Below are 17,670 nucleotides of genomic sequence, written 5' to 3' on the forward strand. Positions count from 1 at the left end.
TTTTCGAGACATACAAAAAATGTGTGCACATTTGCCTTTTATATATATAGATGCCATTGTATATCTTTAAGCATATTCTTTGCAATGTGATTAATTTTAGAAATTGATGACAATAAAATAATATTTCTGTATTTTTATTTTATAATTTTAGATTTTAAAATAGGAATGAGGTTCATTGAAAAGTGTAAAAAATTTTAATTTTATTGAAACTGAAATATATATTTGTATAATTATTAAAAAAAAAAACAATTGTCTTTTGCTTTGTCAGGGAAATATTAGGTGAATACAGTATCTGGCATTAAAAAATATTTTCAAAAGTATTTAATAAAAAGACTAATTTTATACACAAACTTAATTTTAATTCAAAATTATTTTTAAAAAGTATGTAGACATATATTCAATGGTTGCATGTATGACACAAAAGAGGAATAAAAAAAAATGGATAAAAATTAGTTTTGATGTGAGATTTTATTTATACATTTTCATATAATACATATGGTGAAAAATAAATTTTGAAATGACAAATGAAAGAAAAAGTTCAGATAAGAAGTTGAAAAAGAGTTTATAAGTTTCATAAGAGAGAGAAATAGAAAACAATCCAACTGTCCAGTTCAGAATAGTGTATAATGGATGATATATATATTTACAGTAAATAATACAAGATGGGTATGATGGCTGGAATTTCTGGAAGATGAATTATTTCTTCTTTTAGTGATGTAGTAACAACAGAAATATCTTACTAGTGTTTTCAGAAAGAAATGAAGTATGTAATGCTGATACTATTTACGGAGAGTTTATTGTATCGTTTGGTTCAAAATATCTTTGCCACTTCATGCTGCATATTATTTGTATAAATGCTGATGCAGACGATAGGTTCAACTGATTTTTATTGAAGACATTTTACTTGTTTTGACCATTTTCAGAATTATATTTATCCTCTTTTCTTAGTTGAAAATACATTTTTTTTCTCTTTCACTAGTTGGCTGTTGTATGCAAACTAGCCCAAATGACTTCTTTTGTAGGAAATACTGTTAGCCATCTAATGTCAACGTTGAACCTACTGATTGATTGTTCTGAGAAATGGGAGACAACTCTGTCTACAGCTGCAGTTTGGAACCATTTAAGGTGGTGGGGTATGTGTCAGTTTCCATAATTGGTCAGTTTATGAGCTTAACAGCACACGTAGTAAGATCCATACAATGTGCATATCACATATGGGTAGAGTACAAAATGTTTCTAAGTCACCGGTTCCTTTGTCAAGAAGATTTTTTTTATTTTTCTTAAATGTAACATAAATGACAAAGCAACTAGGTTACAGGAAAAGTTTTCTTTGTTTAAAAAAAAAAATCTTCACTTTAAAACATATCTTTCCATACAGATTAGGATAATTGTGATTTACTCAGTGGTAATTAAAATCTTAAACCACATTTTAATTTTCAAAATTATTCAAGTTCACAAAATATGTATTCATTTGAATGTATGTGTTAATGTATGCCCTTACATACACATGCAAACAAACAATATCAAATGTTTAAATGGTCATTTTGATCTCCATATGTGTTATGCAATATTTTAAGAGTTTACTTAAAATTGTGTATTCATTTGTATGATTAAAAACTTTCTGTGCATGACTAAAAGTACAATTACTCATTTCTATATCAATATCCAAACTATAATTCTTTGGGTTTTACTCATGAATTTTGACCTAGCAAAAAAATAAATAAAAAATGTTTGCAAAAAAAAGAATATAAACCACTAACACAGATTTTTCCCTTTCACTTAAACATGAATAATATTTTTATCTTCAAGATAACTATTTAATTATAACTTTTTTAAGTAACTTATTATATCTTTGTCATTTTTAACAGCATTCATGTTTTTGTTTATAGAATCGTTTATCATATTTACTCCTATTTGTTATTATAACAAGATTTTATCTGTTCATGAATTGATATTATATTCACATTATTTTCCTAATAAACTGAACTAGCAATTTTTTGGGTACTTATGCAAAAAGGTGCCGTGCTATTGTTCTAAGTAGTATTTTCTAAGATAAATTCAAGTTTCATGGTATCTTGTTTATTAAACTGTTAGGTGAAAGTACAGAATAGTTACAAAACATCCTCCCCATGTTAAGAATGTGTTTCTAAATAAGAACATTATTATTTCAGCACGGTACAACTAGCAATTTGTTTTCTATGTAAAGATGCATGATAGCATGCAATAAAAATCATGTTAGGATTCAAAACTCTTTAATAATCATCGTGAGGAATGATTGCCAACAACACAGGAACACCGTGATCCTCCCCCCTGCGACATGCACATGTTTGACCGGTTGTTATTCTCTCGTTGATGACGAATCAGGTGGTCCTTACGAGAGAACGCAAAACCACATTGGTCACACTTGAACGGCCTTTCCCCAGTATGAGTTCGTTTGTGGACGGTCATGTGATACTTCTGAACAAAGCTTTTGCCACAAATGTCACAACAAAATGGCTTATCCTGGCAGTGCGAGTGCGAGGAGTGCTGGTGCCGGTCATAATGTCCGCCATTGGTAAAAGCTTTGCCACACACATCACAATCACATGGGTGGTTTGACCTCGATGCGTTGGTCCTTTCAAGGTAGGCCTTCATGCAGTCTTCGCAATCAAAATTCATGTTTTCCCTATCCTGGTAAGCATTCTGACAATGAGAAGGAGGTGGAGGAGGAGGAGGGGGCGGTGGCGGGGAGTGATGATATGAGTTATCATTTTGGTACATGGGAACGTTCTTTTTCCGGTTGTTAACCTCCCCATGAATTTTCAGATGGCGTGTAAGGTTTCCATTCGTTGAAAAGTTTGAGAAGCAGATGTAACAGCGGAAGTTTTCTTTGTTGTGCGGGGAATTCGACCTGCTGTTGTGCATTTGATTTTGATTGTGGTTCGGGCTGTACTTTTGGTGTTGATTGTAATTCTGGTGTTGATTGTAATTCTGGTGTTGATTGTAATTTTGATGCGGACTGTAGTTTTGGTGCGGACTGTAGTTTTGGTGCGGACTGTAGTTTTGGTGCGGACTGTAGTTTTGGTGCGGACTGTAGTTCTGATTCTTCTGATTATGATGATAGTTTTGATTCTTTTGATTTTGTTGGAAGTATTCTTCATGTATTTTCATGTGGCGTGTAAGGTTTCCATTTGTAGAGAAGGTCAATTTACAAATGTTGCATTGAAAAGACTCATTGTTATGACAAATAGGTGAGCTCATGTTTTGCATATACGAATCCTCATGAGTGCGGAAATGTCGAGTGAGGTCCCCATTGCGTGCAAATGTGCGGGCACACACATTGCACTTAAAGGGCTTATCCTCATGGCACATTGACATACTGTCATGGCCATGACCCATTGGCTCTTCATGGGTCCTCATGTGCCTCGTTAAATCACCTGGCCGCGAAAAGAGACGTTTGCAAACATGACAAATGATTGGCTCATCCTCCAGATAAGATCTCGAACTAGGTTGCTGCTGGTGTAAGAATTCCATGTGAACTTTCATATGCTCACTAAGTTCATTACCAGATCCAAACATGCAGTTACAAATATGGCACCGGTTATTCATATCCTCTTCAGGGCAATTCATTTGGCCACTATCACAATTCTGAATGCAAGTTTCCATGTGAGACTTCATATGTCGAGTGAGATCCATATTCCTAGAGAAAACTAACCCACAAAGATTGCATTTGAATGGATTATCATCCGAATTGCTTTGTTCAGCCACGTTGGACATATTCATTTCTTCATGCATTTTAAAATGTCGAGTCAGATCCCCATTTCTGTGAAATTCGCAACCGCATACGTTACACCTGAAACGGTTATTTTCATTTGGATGGTTTGTCGGGTTAGAGTGCTGATTCTGTGATTCCAATCGCTCATGAATTTTCATGTGCCTTGTCAGGTTGCCGTTTGTAGAGAAATTTGATTGACAGATGTGGCACTGGAACTGCTCCACATTCTGTTGATACGTTGGTTGTGACGGACTGTGGTTAGGCTGCATGAACGGCTCCTCGTGGATACGGAAATGTCGAGTTAAATCTCCGTTCCTCGAGAAGACACGCTGACAAATGTTACACTTGAACGGCTTCTCGTCAGGGTACATGATTGGCGAGTTGTAGCTTTCGAGTTGGGTTGGGTCCTCATGTGATCTCATATGTCTAGTCAAATCTCCGTTGCGAGAGAAAGTTCGCCCACAGAAAGTACACTTAAATGGTCTTTCACCTTCTTCGTAGATGGAGGAGACTTCATATTCTGGTTGGGTGGCTGGTACTTCATGCATTTGCATATGGCGTTGCAGGTTTACCCTTTGTGAAAATCCAACATTACAGATTTGACAATGGAAAGCAACTTTGCCGCCCTTGTTGGTCTTGCGATGAGTTCTTTTGTGCTGCTTTAGGTGATTCTTGCGTGTAAATGTCTTGCCGCACGCTTTGCACGTAAACACTTTTGTTTCTTTGTGAGTCAGTTTGTGCTTTTCTAAATCCAGAAATCCTGCAAATTCTTGCCCACATATCTGGCACCGGTGTGAACTTTCCATTGTTTGCACGCGGATCACAGCAGTACCTTCTTCTCCTTCACGTTCTAATTGTCGACAAATCTCTTCTTCCTGCTGTCTTCTAAGTTCAGCTTCTGCCTCTTCATTACTCATATTAATATTGTTCCCATCATCGTCATTATCATCGTCGTCGTCATCATCATCATCGTCATCGTCATCATCGTCGTCGTCCTCCTCCTCCTTGGTATCTTCAGCTGCGGTAGGCAGCATCATTGGAGGTGTAGACATGGGTGGCACAGACATGGGTGGGGTTGACATTGGAGGAGTTGGTGTCAACAGCATTTCCCTCTCTTCTCGTGCACGCGCTTCATTTTCTTGAGCCATAACACTAGTAAGTTCCTCATCTTCCACTGCTTCAGCCTCAGATTGCATATGCCTCGCTACCTCCTCACATCTTGCTTGACCATCGTCATCCTCAGCAAACCCAGCTGGATCACCAAGGCTCAGTGTTCCTTGTTCTGCTGAACTTGTTTCTACATGTTCTGCTGATACATCTTCATTCGGAGTCACATTTTCTTCTCCGACTGATGTTTGGTCAGTTTCAGCAGATTTCTCAGCTTCACGATGATCCAAGTCTGCCTTTTCTAACTCCACTCGGATACGGGACCGAGAACGGGTCTCTCTTTGGTTTACATTTCTAAGTCGCATACGGCCACTTTCAGCTTCTGGCTCCTGCTTAGCTTCCTCTGCATCAGGATTTTCTTCTTCTTCCTGACGGGCCAGTTTCTTAGCTGGTTGGCTGGTACTGGGATTGGGGTTGGAGGCCTTCCTCTTTCGGCGTCTCGGCATGTTTTATTGGTATGTAAACAGCAGCAAGAAATTAGTTTTATTTTTTATTTTTCTCAAATTCCCGATAAGAGTTCAGCATTTGACAAGAGAGTCCTGAAAGCAAATATAAAAAAATGTATTAGAAATTATGAAAAAAAAGCCGGGAAATTGGAAAACTACATATAAAAGAAATGGTCATGAATATCAGACATTTTGATATAACGAAACTTAAAATTAAGTAAACAAAATTACTATTAGTTGCAACAATAAATCTACTGTTTCAGTCTACAAAAACTTCATCAGGCAAAAACAGCCTCTGATGATGTCTTTTTAGACTGAAACATTAAATTTATAGTCACAACTAATGGGAATTTTGTTTTCTTAAATTGAATAAAATAATACCTTGCTATTTTTATTGAGCACTATCAAACAACTTCATGAAATTCAATCATTGTTATTTTGGATATTTCTAACCTTGAATCTTGCAGATTTGTTGTGTTCATTAATGCTGTTTGAACAGTTACAAAACTATATTTTCCCCTGCAGCCATAAATAAAATAGCAATGTGTGTTCAATTTATTGCATGCAATGAATCGCTTATGGAGGCAGGAATAAAATATATTTTTACATTCCTACACCTCCTTATCATTACTTGTTTCTTTTTCTTTTTTTTTTTCCTTCATTTTTTTCAGTTTCCCCCATCTAACTTTAGATTTTATGGTTTTCATTTTTTCAAACTCAAATAAAATCATTAACTAACGAATGAAACCTTTCCCCTTGTCTCCAGCTACATCATCATAAGCTTTCAAACAAAGTTTATCCTTGATTTTAATCTTTGTAAAAAGACATAAAAGTAGTGCACAAGTGTTCTAAGAATTCATTTTAGTCTTGGGATATATATATATATATATATATATATATACTAGCATGGGTGCCTGGCGTTGCCCGGGTGTTTGGAGGTGTATGCTGAGAAAAAAAAAAAAAAAAAGTCAATTTTTTTAAACTTTGACCCCTATTATGACCCTTTAACATTTATTGTTTTGGGCTCAAATCAAGTTATTGTTAGATCCATGTCCAAGGCACCTATATCTAAAATTTCAATTGTTTATACCCAAAATTGGTGGAGGAGTTTGGTAGAGTTCTCAAAGGTCAAATCGTTGAACTTTGACCCCTTAACAGCCAAATTTCTGGCCGAAAACCGATCACATAGATTTTCCAAAATCTCAGTGCCCTATATATTAAATTTCGAGTCTGTAGACTAAAAATTGACAGAGTTATTGCGTAGGGAAATGTACACACAGATAGACACACAGACATGTTCACTTTTATAGATATATAGATAGATAGACTAATAGATTAAACAAAAATATATACGTATACATAAATATATATGGAAACAATTTTATGTTTACTGTAAGCTTTTTACGCAAATATTATGCAAGTATAAATCAAGTAGAATATCTGCATGAATATAATTACACATAATAGTTAACTAAAGATGATTATCCCATAGGAAAACCGAAAAAACCAATAGGGAATTAATTAAAAAGATTGTTTAAAAGAATAGGGAATAGGGAATTAATTAAAAAAATTGTTTAAAAGAATATGCAAATTAGCTAGATCTTTTGCAGATGAATGCAATTCATCGACCCATATATTAGAAAATTGTATTTTCTTTTTAAATAGATAGAAAAGAGGGTTTTTAATATGAATATGAATACACACAAAAGAAAAACGAATTTATAGGAGTATAGATAGTAGATTTCTTATATTATTTTCTGCTTTGAAACAAAATTTAAGGCACCATTATTAAGAATATTTTTCTAGTACAATTCTTCACAAAATAGCAAAATTTCCATAGCTATTTAAATTTTCAGAATAAAAAAAAATATAAAAAAACAGTTCAACTACACATTATAAGAATATTAAAATCTAATCTGTAACAATATAAACATTTAGAATTAAAAAAAAAAAATTAAAAAGCATCAAAATAATTTTTGTCAATTCAAGACTTACATTCCTTGAATTAAATGTCAAAATAATGTTTAATTTTCTAATTATTAGCTGTATAAAAATCATTTTACATTAAAAATTACCTTTATTTTATGCTATATTAGATAGTTTTATAAAAATGTGGTTTTCATATTCTGCCTTTTTGGACATCACCTGTTTTAAAATCTTATTTCAGCTTTTAATGGGAGAAAAAGACAAAAAATATAAATACCTACAATCTTATAGAATATGTAATTGAAACGTGCCAATCAAATTTTTAAATATTTCATTTTAAAAAAATTTTCTTATTATTTTGTCCTAGCTGGGGGATGAGACATCCTACTGGATGCCAAACATTCATTCGCTATCTCATAGATTCCGATCAAGAGACCATTTTATAATTCTAACCGTCCCTTTAAGTGCAATTGTTTGAATCTCTCTTGCACTAGGTTCACTGGGTATATTTTGCAGGTAGTTTTAAAAATTCTTTTCATGAGTCCAGTTGCTCCTATAATTACTGGAATAATGGATATCTTAAGATTCCAGTTTCTTTTTGTGTCATACATAAAACTTTAGTATTTCGCCATCTTTTCCCTTTCAGTTCTATTTAAACCAACATTATTGGGAACACTAACTTCTACTAAGATTGTTTCTTTCTCTTTCTTATCTCATATCACTACGTCAAGTTTAATAGCTCTGTTTTCTAGATAAGCAGCTGTAGATATTGCATAGTGGATGGTGTATGACGTATTTCCAACTTTTCAAAAGTTTGCAGGTTGGTTGTTTTTGTTTTCCAGCATATCAACACTTTTCAGGTTATTTAATGCCGAATCCAGTGATAAAAAAAAATTTTTTTTAATAGAATATATATATATATATATATATTTTTTTTTTCAAGTTGGTTTCTATTTAACACATAGTTGGAACCCTAACAGGTACTACCACTCCGGGTCAGGGTGGCCCTGGGAGCAACAGCAATTAAGGGGTGGCTCCACACTTCCCAAAGCCCACAAGTTGGGGCCTTACCATCGGATATTGTTTAAGGTCATATCCAGGACCTCGAAAGGCTGCAGAATATCCTTGTAAGTTCATTCAATCGGTTTCTTCTGAACATCTTCTACATTTGATTTTGTATTTGTTGTAAAATTAGATTAATCTACGAGAAAAAAAAAATCTATTTGTTTGGTAGATTTAGCTTTTGTTCAAGAAATAAAATGACCATTTTCTTAATTTGAATTGAAATATATTTTGTTTGTACACATTTCAACATATGAATTATGGGATTAATGATAGAATGTTAATATCTGATCCAGTTCAATGATCTTCAATAAAAACAAGAACAGGTTTTAGAGTATTAAGTGAAATCTTTTAAAATGTTTTCAACATTTTAAATATACAATATTTTAATATTAACATTTTAATACTGAATTCAACTGTTTACACATTTAGTTAACATGTATCATGAAATGTCTTTAAAGTTTTATAAAAATGGAATACTTATTTGTTTATCAATAGCATTTCAAAACATTTAAAACTTAAAACTTGTAGGTATTTTGATTTTAACAATTTGTGTTTGTCGTTAGTAGAGGCTGACTTGAAACTTACACTTAAAGTTCAATTATAATAGTAAATATTCTAACATATTTGTAAACTTTATAATTATTTATTGATATTGAAAGGAAATAAAAATTTATATTAAAAAATCTATCATGAACTCAAACGGCCTGTAATAATCAAGACAAACATTGTGGCATAATTAACAAAGTATGTTACAGAAAGTATTAGTCTGATTTTGTGGCCATAATTGCCACAACACTTAGTCATAACTGTATTTATTGTGTTTTGGTGAGTCCATTTATTCTTGTAATAGGCAGATCAACTTATACCATAACACAATCAGACCTGAGCTAAAATATCTCATACATTTGATAAGATAAACTGCAAGGATTAATCCAGAGATAAAAGTAACTACCCTCACACTAATATTTCAATAATTAAAAATAGCTGTGATTTTATTTGTATTTTTGTCTAGTATGATCACAACATTATTTGACTATGATAAATAAAAACACGCCCATTAATGTGTATGTTTGTTGTAATAAAGAAATTTTAGGAAATCTCTTAAATATTTAAAAAGTTTGTATTTATGAAAATAAAAGATACTTGATTTGAAACGATGTCTTAGAATTTGCTAATTATGTTATAGATGGAAATATATTTAATTTAGGTTTGATTCAAGTAATGAAATAAAATCTACAGAATGATTAGTGTATCATATTTATTTTTTATCTCAAATATTATTGGAAAAGGATATTTTTTCACTGTCCATTTGTTTTCTGATTTTTCTGTCAAAATTGGTTCATGAGTTATTCACAAATTTATGTGACCCTGACCGAGCCAGATTTTTCAAAAGTAAAAAAAAAAAAAAAAAACTCTCAGAAGCTAAAATGCTTGAAAATGATAATTTTTTTTCAAATATCTAAAATTACTGTCATTTATTAGTTTTTACTCCAACCTTAGCCAAATACTTGTTTTACAGCAAGGATATTGAAAATGACCTTCAAATGGTAAAAAAGACAAAAACATTTCTGTTGCAAATATCTAAATTACACTTACTTTTTCCTAAAATTAACTAAAATGTCACCAATATTTATACTATTTAAGTAGTGGTCATAGCAGGAGGATCATACAAACTTTTATATGGTTTTAAATACAAGTTTCAAAAGTATAAAGATAAGACAAGGTCTTGGAATAATAAGTGTTGGTCATAAAACAAATATTTTTCTGTCTAGTTTGAGTGTTTTGTTTTACAGCATATCAATCCTTTTTCAATTATTTAAATGTTAATCCAATAATTTTAGAAAAAAGTTTTATGCTTAAAGTTATTTATATCTTTTAATATTTATTCATGGTTTGATTGTTTTTTAAAAGAAAAGTTTTTTTTTTTTTTTTGCTTTGCAGAACATGATTGAGTTTTGTAAAGGGGGGGAAAAACAATAACATCAATGTTGGTGCATTTAAGCCAGGAAGCCAATATCTTTAGACAACCTGATGTGGTAGCATCAGAACTTTTTTGTTTAAGATGAATTAATAAATCGTGTCACTCTAAATAAAGAATTATAATTTATAAAAATCAATGTGACTTCAAAATAATTAACCACAATTCCCTCTTTTTAAGGAAACTATTCAATGTGATTTCATAAATAGTCGGTGAATAACATGACATTTTGAATAGTAAAGGATACTTAGAAATTGTGTGTATATTAGTGTTGGGACAATTAATCGAAAAACAAAAAAATGGAACTTTTGGGTGTATTGGAATCAGAAAAATTCTATTTTCCCATGCAAAAAACGATACTTTTAATTGTCTTTTTTATTGGATTTTGTTTAAAGCAAAATATTCCACTGGCGGCAGTAATAATAAAATAATAATTATTTATCGATTTTAAACTAATAGTAAAACTAAAATCTATAGAACATCCCCAACAAGTGTATTTTTATGTTTAAGAAAATATTGCACATTTATCATGTATTTTTATTGTAATCAGAAATAAATAACTCTATTGTTAAATATTTAGAGATTTATAAAGAATCAGAATCGGAAATTGTATCAGAATCAAGAATTTAGTACAGATTTTGGAAAAATATTGGACTCGTCCCATCACTAGTGTATATGATAGAAAACTGAAATTATGTTAGTGTAAATAAAAAAATATTCAAAATAGATTCTGACATTTGGTGGTGGCCAAACACCGTTTTGAAACTGACTTTAAAATTCAATTGTTTGATTTCACAGATTAAAAAGTAAAATATGATTTAAGTGCTTAAATTAACTGCGCAACGTTGTTAGCATTATTACAGACTACAGACACCTTTATATTTTCTGCCAGTTTTGTAAGGAGAAAGCAGGAATAGAGAAAAAAGAATGTAATAAAGTGCAAAGAAAAAATTGATACAGAAAAATGTAAAAAAGAAGTTAGAATTAAATTTAAAAAGGGATTGTGTAGTGCTGTGGAGTTGGAATTACTAAAAATTGGCCAAGAGTCAGAAAAGAAAAAAACGTGATACACTATGAAAAAAAAAAAAAGATTATGATTCCTTGCCGTTGTAGAACATCAATAACAAAATTAGTTAAGAAAGGAGCAAAGTATGTATTGAAAGAAATTTGACAGATTTTTTACTGCAAATTTTTACTCAACTCATATTTTGATCTTTTCTTTATTAACATGATGGACTAAATCATCTAATAACAGGTTTACATGAAAGAATAAAAGTATATCTTTGATTTATATTCATATAATACTAAAGATCTATAGATCCTGCCTGCTAGTCTATCTCAGCGCATACTGAATGACTTCACAAAGAGATAACATTATCTGCTAAACAACTAAAAGATTCTTAATGACTCCACATTTATGTCAACCACTAAGAAATATTGAAGGAAAAACTTCTTTATGACGTCATAAATGAGAAAGAAAGATTTTCATCATTCATTAAAACAGAAACAACCTGTGATCCTTTGGGTCACAAGCTGTATATTGATAGTGACTGTGTGTGCATTATATATATATATATATATATAAAATAAAAATTACAATTAAATTTACCAAAATGATCCAAGATGGTAAAACTAAAGTATATTATAAATATTAAAGAATTCATATTTATAAAGTAATCTCAACCAGATGTAAAAGCCCGATAAAATCAAATAGGAGATAGAGCTTATAATAAGAGCAAATAATTAATAAAACATGTTAAAAAACACTTTGAAAAAGAGTTAAAAACATATTTAATCTGAAAAGGAGACACCTTAATAAATGGATAGTCCTTAATCCACGGAGTTTCGAAGAAATACTTTCCTTTTCATCAGAAGGTAGGAATTAGCAAAATGCGGGATTGGATTTTGCATACAGAATTACACTTTGTCTCGGCAGCCGTGTTAAACACATATCTTATTTTTCTTTTATTAATACTATTGGAATTTTTTCCCCCTTTTCCTTGTACATATTTGTGAATTATTCCACAGATTTCAGTCTTTTGGATTATTTTGGACCATCTTCCAATTACGCGATTTCCTTGGATTTTACTTGTGCGAATGGAAATTTAATTATCTTTCTTGGATTTACATTTTTGGACTTTACCGTCATTGGATAATTTACCTTTCACCTGACTATCCATTCACGTGAAATCACCTTTTCTTCACCATATTCCCTCTGCTTCACTTTTTGTTATCAAGTAAGATCTTTGACTTACTTGCAGTTTCATCAAATACTTTTGTATGCAAAATCCGATTCCGCATTTTGATAATTCCTACCCTCTGATGAGAAGAAAAGTATTTCTTCGAAACTCTGCGGATTAAGGACTATCCACTTATTAAGTGTCTCCTTTTCAGATTAAATATGTTTTTAACTCTTTTTCAAAGTGTTTTTTTAACGTGTTTTATTAACTATTTGCTCATATATATATATGAATAAAAAATTGGACTGTTCCTTATTGGATTTTTCGATAACCAATTTTTGACACTTATCAGGTGTATTCCAATAAAACCTATCAAAGAACATTTCCAGACACATAAAGTATGTTTGTATCAAATTTAATAAACAAAAATCAGCGCAGCCGTTTTTGAATCCATAGGGAACAAACTTACACGCACAAAGTGCATTTATATATATATATATATATATATATATATATATATATATATATATATAATAGAAAAAATCTTATTGAAAATTAATTCAAATTCTCAAAAAAATATTAAAAACCTGTAAAGAAAGTATACAGAATTTTTTAATTATCTGACAAGGAGTACAGATAAACTTGAAAGAGTGCAGAGTTTCGAAAAAATGCAATTCTTCTCATCAGGGGAAAGAGGTTTTGCAGATTAATGCATTAAAAGAAACTACAAAGATGAATTGAATCATATTTGCATAAATGTTTTTAACAGTTTGTAAAAGTTAATAAAGTTTCATAATTATTATGAAAGCACAAACAAGGGAAAAATAGAAGTATAAAAGGATATGGTAAAAATCTATTGAATAAGGAGAAGACATACCATCTAGACCGAAAAGGTCTACTTTATTTAAAAAATAACTTTTTCATTATTGAAATTAAAATTAATGAGACCATGTGGAAATTCCATTTTGCATTTAACTGTTTAATCAAAAAAAGTTTTTTGGAATAATAAAACGTTTGAAAAGTTCAAAATCACTATTTCTCGTTCCATAAAAACAATTGTCAGCTGCATATTTTATAAGTAAATAAAAAGAATGTTTCTTTTTAGAATTGTAACAATTCTTTTTAAAACAATATTCTGTTTTCTTACTGTAAAAATAATTGTCTTTTAATATTTTTTAAATCAATAAAATAATTTTTTTTGTAAAATTTGTTTTATTTGATGGGACAACAATTTGATTTTGGAACAATTCATTTTAAAATAGTTAAAGTTAATTTTTTTTTACCATAGCAAAATTAGATCAATCACCAGCTACCATCTTTGCTGACCTATTTTTTATGTGTGTGAAACGTACATACAAACATTAAATGTAGATGTTTATAAAATGAAAACAAAATGAGTGTATGTAATTCTTTCATTTTTGTAAAGCAAGAAAGAAATCAAAATTAATTGTATATAAAAAAAATGATTTGATGTGCATATTTAATATTTATAAATGTCGGTTTTTAACTGATTTGAAAAAAATAAGAAAATAAAAAAGTGGTACATTTTCATAATGAAAAAGTGTTTTAATGATAATACTAAAATCAAATTTCTTTGTTAAAATAAATAAAATAATTAAAAAAATATTTTTTAAACTAAAAACATTTTGTCTTTTACTGTTCCAATTATATGCTAAATAGCAATGAATAAAAGTTAAGATCAATTTTACCTTAGATAATTACAGGTAATCTTACTGAAATGTATACATGTACCTTATTGTCTTTGAGATGGATATATTTACTGACAACATCATGTTTTATACCAGCCATGTGGGAGAAAATGACCCCCAATTGGGTCATAAATAGATGGTAACAATTTATGCTACTAAGACAGAGCTGCTTTCCTCTAACCATTATAAAGACTCTTTTCAGACTGATTGCCATGGATAATAACAGTCTAGCTGAGAGGTCATATTTCAAACTTCTCAGTCTAACATTCACAACTAACATAGAAGACATTGCCAAGGTTGCTACACTAGGAAATTAAAACTGACAGAATCCTATATATCTGCAAAACCATCATTCACCCATGCATGGAATATTGTTGCCAGATATGGGTTGGTGCATCAAACACTAAACACTAGTCTCTTTATATTGGCCAGAGTTAAAAAAAAAAAAAATTTCTCAAATCTAATCGATCTCAAACTGTCAACTAAGCTCCAACCCCTGTCCCATTGCTGGAATATTGCATCTCCGTGCATGTTTTACAAGTACTTCAATGAAATGTGTTCTGATAAACTCGTAGCATTGGCGTCTCTTTGATGTAAATTACCCTGACGCGCAGCAAAATCCCAATTCTGATTTTAATCTTTTTAAGAGGACATAAAAGTGGTACAAAACTTTTGTTTATTGAATTAATTTTACCTGTCCTCATAATATTCTTTTGAAGGGTGTGTGTGAAAATGAGCACATTTTGTTAGGCTTACTTTATTATTTTCATTCATACCTTTAAAAAAGGAATGAATCCATATATATTCTCTTTTCAACTACAAATGAAACAGCAGGATAGATCAGACTCTCAAGCCTTGTTTGTTCAACTAATTCAAAAGAAGGAAAACTCTGAAATTATGCCAGTCTTTCTCTGCTTATTCCAGTGTTTTAATTGCATTGGACGTCTATTTGCCATTGGACTTAAGAGATGCCGAATCAGGAGAGGTGTGTGGTTGGAGATTGGGCAACATCTGCTTCACTATATATTTCCTGCACAGACACCCTTACAGGAGGTATCCATTGTCTTTAGAAACTGAAAACAGGCCAATAATATATGTGCATGTGTGTATTATACAGTACCTTAGACAGAATTTGAAACACAGCGAGCCCCACAATCAGTACCGGTGTCCACCACAACTTATGTGTGTATGTGTGTGCGTATATATACAATTTTGTAAAATAAATAGAATGTTCATTTATATATACTAATGCATTTAGTGTACATTTAAAACAATATCTACAAGCATTTAAATTAGTTTTATATAATTGTTGATTAAACCATCTCCCAATGCCTGCACGGATTACCTTTATTTGATCCGAATTATACAATTATATATATATATTTATATATATATAATCTAGAAAAGTGAAAATATGTGTGTGCCTGTGTGTGTACACTTTCCTACCAAAATAACTCTGTCAATTTCCAGTCTACAGACTCGAGATTTGACAAAGGGGTATTGAGATTTGAGAAAATCTTTTTAATCAGTTTTCGGCCAGAAATTTTTCTGTCAAGAGGTCAAAGTTCAACGATTTAACCTTTGAAAACTCTACCAAACTCGTCCGTCAATTTTGGGTGTAAACACTTAAAATTGTAAATGCAGAGTACTTGGACATGGATCAAAGTTTTTAATTTGATTTGAGCTCCAAAAATTAATTGTTAAGGGGCTAAAGTTGGGGTCAAAGTTTTAAAAAAAATTAACCCCTGCAGTCTCTAACAAATTACTCAGCAAATTTCTGGTCTAAACATTTGAAATTTTACATAAAGGGTATTCCGAGATAGGGCAAGCTCTGATCGGTTTGGGTCGAAAATGTGAGCTGCCAAGGGGTCAAAGTTCAAAAGATTTGACCTTTGCAATGTCTAGCAAACTACTCAGCCAATTTTCGGTTTAAACATTTGAAATTTATACATAACAGGTATTCAGACATGCGGCAAGCATTTTAATCAGTTCTGGGGCAAAAATTTGGCTGCCAAAAGGTCAAAGTTGAAAGAGTTGACCTTTGCAGATTCTACCGAATTCCTTCGCCAATGTTGGGTCTAAAGACTTGAAATTTAGATGTAGGTAACTTGGATATGGGTAAAACGTTTTATTTTAATTTGAGCCCAAAACAATAAATGTTAAGGGGTCAAAGTTAAAAAAAATTTGACCTCTGTAGTCTCTACTAACTTACTCAACCAATTTTTGATCTAAACATTTGAAATTTTACATAAAAGTATTCAGACATAGAGCAAGCTTTTTAAGTGGTTTTTGGTCGAGAATTTGGCTGTCAAGCAGTCAAAGTTCAAAAGATTTTACCTTTGCGGTCTCTAGCAAACTATTCAGATAATTTTGGGTTCAAACATTTGAAATTTTACATAAAGGGTATTCAGATATGCAGAATGCTTTTTAATCAGTTTTTGAGGGATAATTTGGCTGGCAAGAGGTCAAAGTTGAAAGTTGACCTTTGCAGACTCTACAAAACTTCATTTATTTTAGGTCTAAACACCTGAAATTTTAGATGTAGGTTACCTGGACATGAGTCAAACTTATTACTATATATATATATATATATATATATATATATATATATTCACATATTATGAACAATACATAGGGTCAGAGTAGGCCAGGCTGAACTGCTACTATATATTTGTACATTTTGGCAACATGTCATTATTCAAACACATGTTAAAGCACATCTGATTGATCATGACAGAGTTATTCTTTTTTCCAATTTTTTTTATATCTTTTCACTTTGCTGAGAGGTCTTTTTTATTTCAACTGGCGTGTTGTATATTATGGCACCCAAAAGTTGTTGTTCAGCCATATGCCATATTCTCCTAAAGCACTTTCTACCAGTACATCCAATATATATATATATATATATATATATATATATATATAATCAAACAAGCAGGGGCAGGGCATGGCCCGGTCGTAAAATATGCTTAAATGTTTTAATTTGTCCAGATTTAGTATCTATTGTTATAGAGGTGATACTGATGGCACCCATCAGCTAGAATCAAAACCAATAGCAAAACTGTAGCATTCAAACTGGTGACGTTACCATAGTACCAACATGACACGCATATGAACTGAATAAAAATTAAAAATAAATTAAGACAAAATGTACAACAATTTTTTCAATTTTCACCTATTAGGGACCCCTTAAAAACTATTTTAACTGGTTAAAGACCCATAAAAAATACAATCATTCGAAGCTACTAGTTCTGCTCTGCAACTTTAAGTTTCTGGAAAGATAGAGTTTGAAATAATGTAGACAGACAGACATACATATAATATTGATATATATCTATAAAAGTGAAAGTGTCTGTCTGTCTGTGTCTGCGTACATTTACCTACACAATAACACTGTCAATTTTCAATCTACAGACTCGAAATTTGATATACAGGGTATGGAGAT

At 31.2% G+C, this 17,670-nt stretch overlaps 2 protein-coding genes across 3 annotated transcripts in view; one reads left to right on the top strand and one right to left on the bottom strand.

Annotated features, from left to right (window-relative positions):
- LOC145242675 (uncharacterized) overlaps positions 1 to 17,670 on the top strand; it is a 98,368-nt gene that overhangs the window by 10,303 nt on the left and 70,395 nt on the right. The window lies entirely within an intron of this gene.
- Positions 450 to 17,670, bottom strand: part of LOC145242673 (uncharacterized) — a 24,330-nt gene continuing 7,109 nt past the window's right edge. Inside the window, exon 2 of the mRNA XM_080105804.1 lies at positions 450 to 5,460. Within this exon, the coding sequence (XP_079961930.1) occupies positions 2,260 to 5,367 (3,108 nt within the window). The 5' untranslated portion in view covers positions 5,368 to 5,460 and the 3' untranslated portion in view covers positions 450 to 2,259. The remainder of the gene's footprint in view (positions 5,461 to 17,670) is intronic.

The sequence above is a fragment of the Euprymna scolopes genome, chromosome 21, assembly GCF_053919585.1.
Source record: "Euprymna scolopes isolate OS-2025 chromosome 21, ASM5391958v1, whole genome shotgun sequence".
Classification (NCBI taxonomy): Eukaryota; Metazoa; Mollusca; class Cephalopoda; order Sepiida; family Sepiolidae; genus Euprymna; species Euprymna scolopes.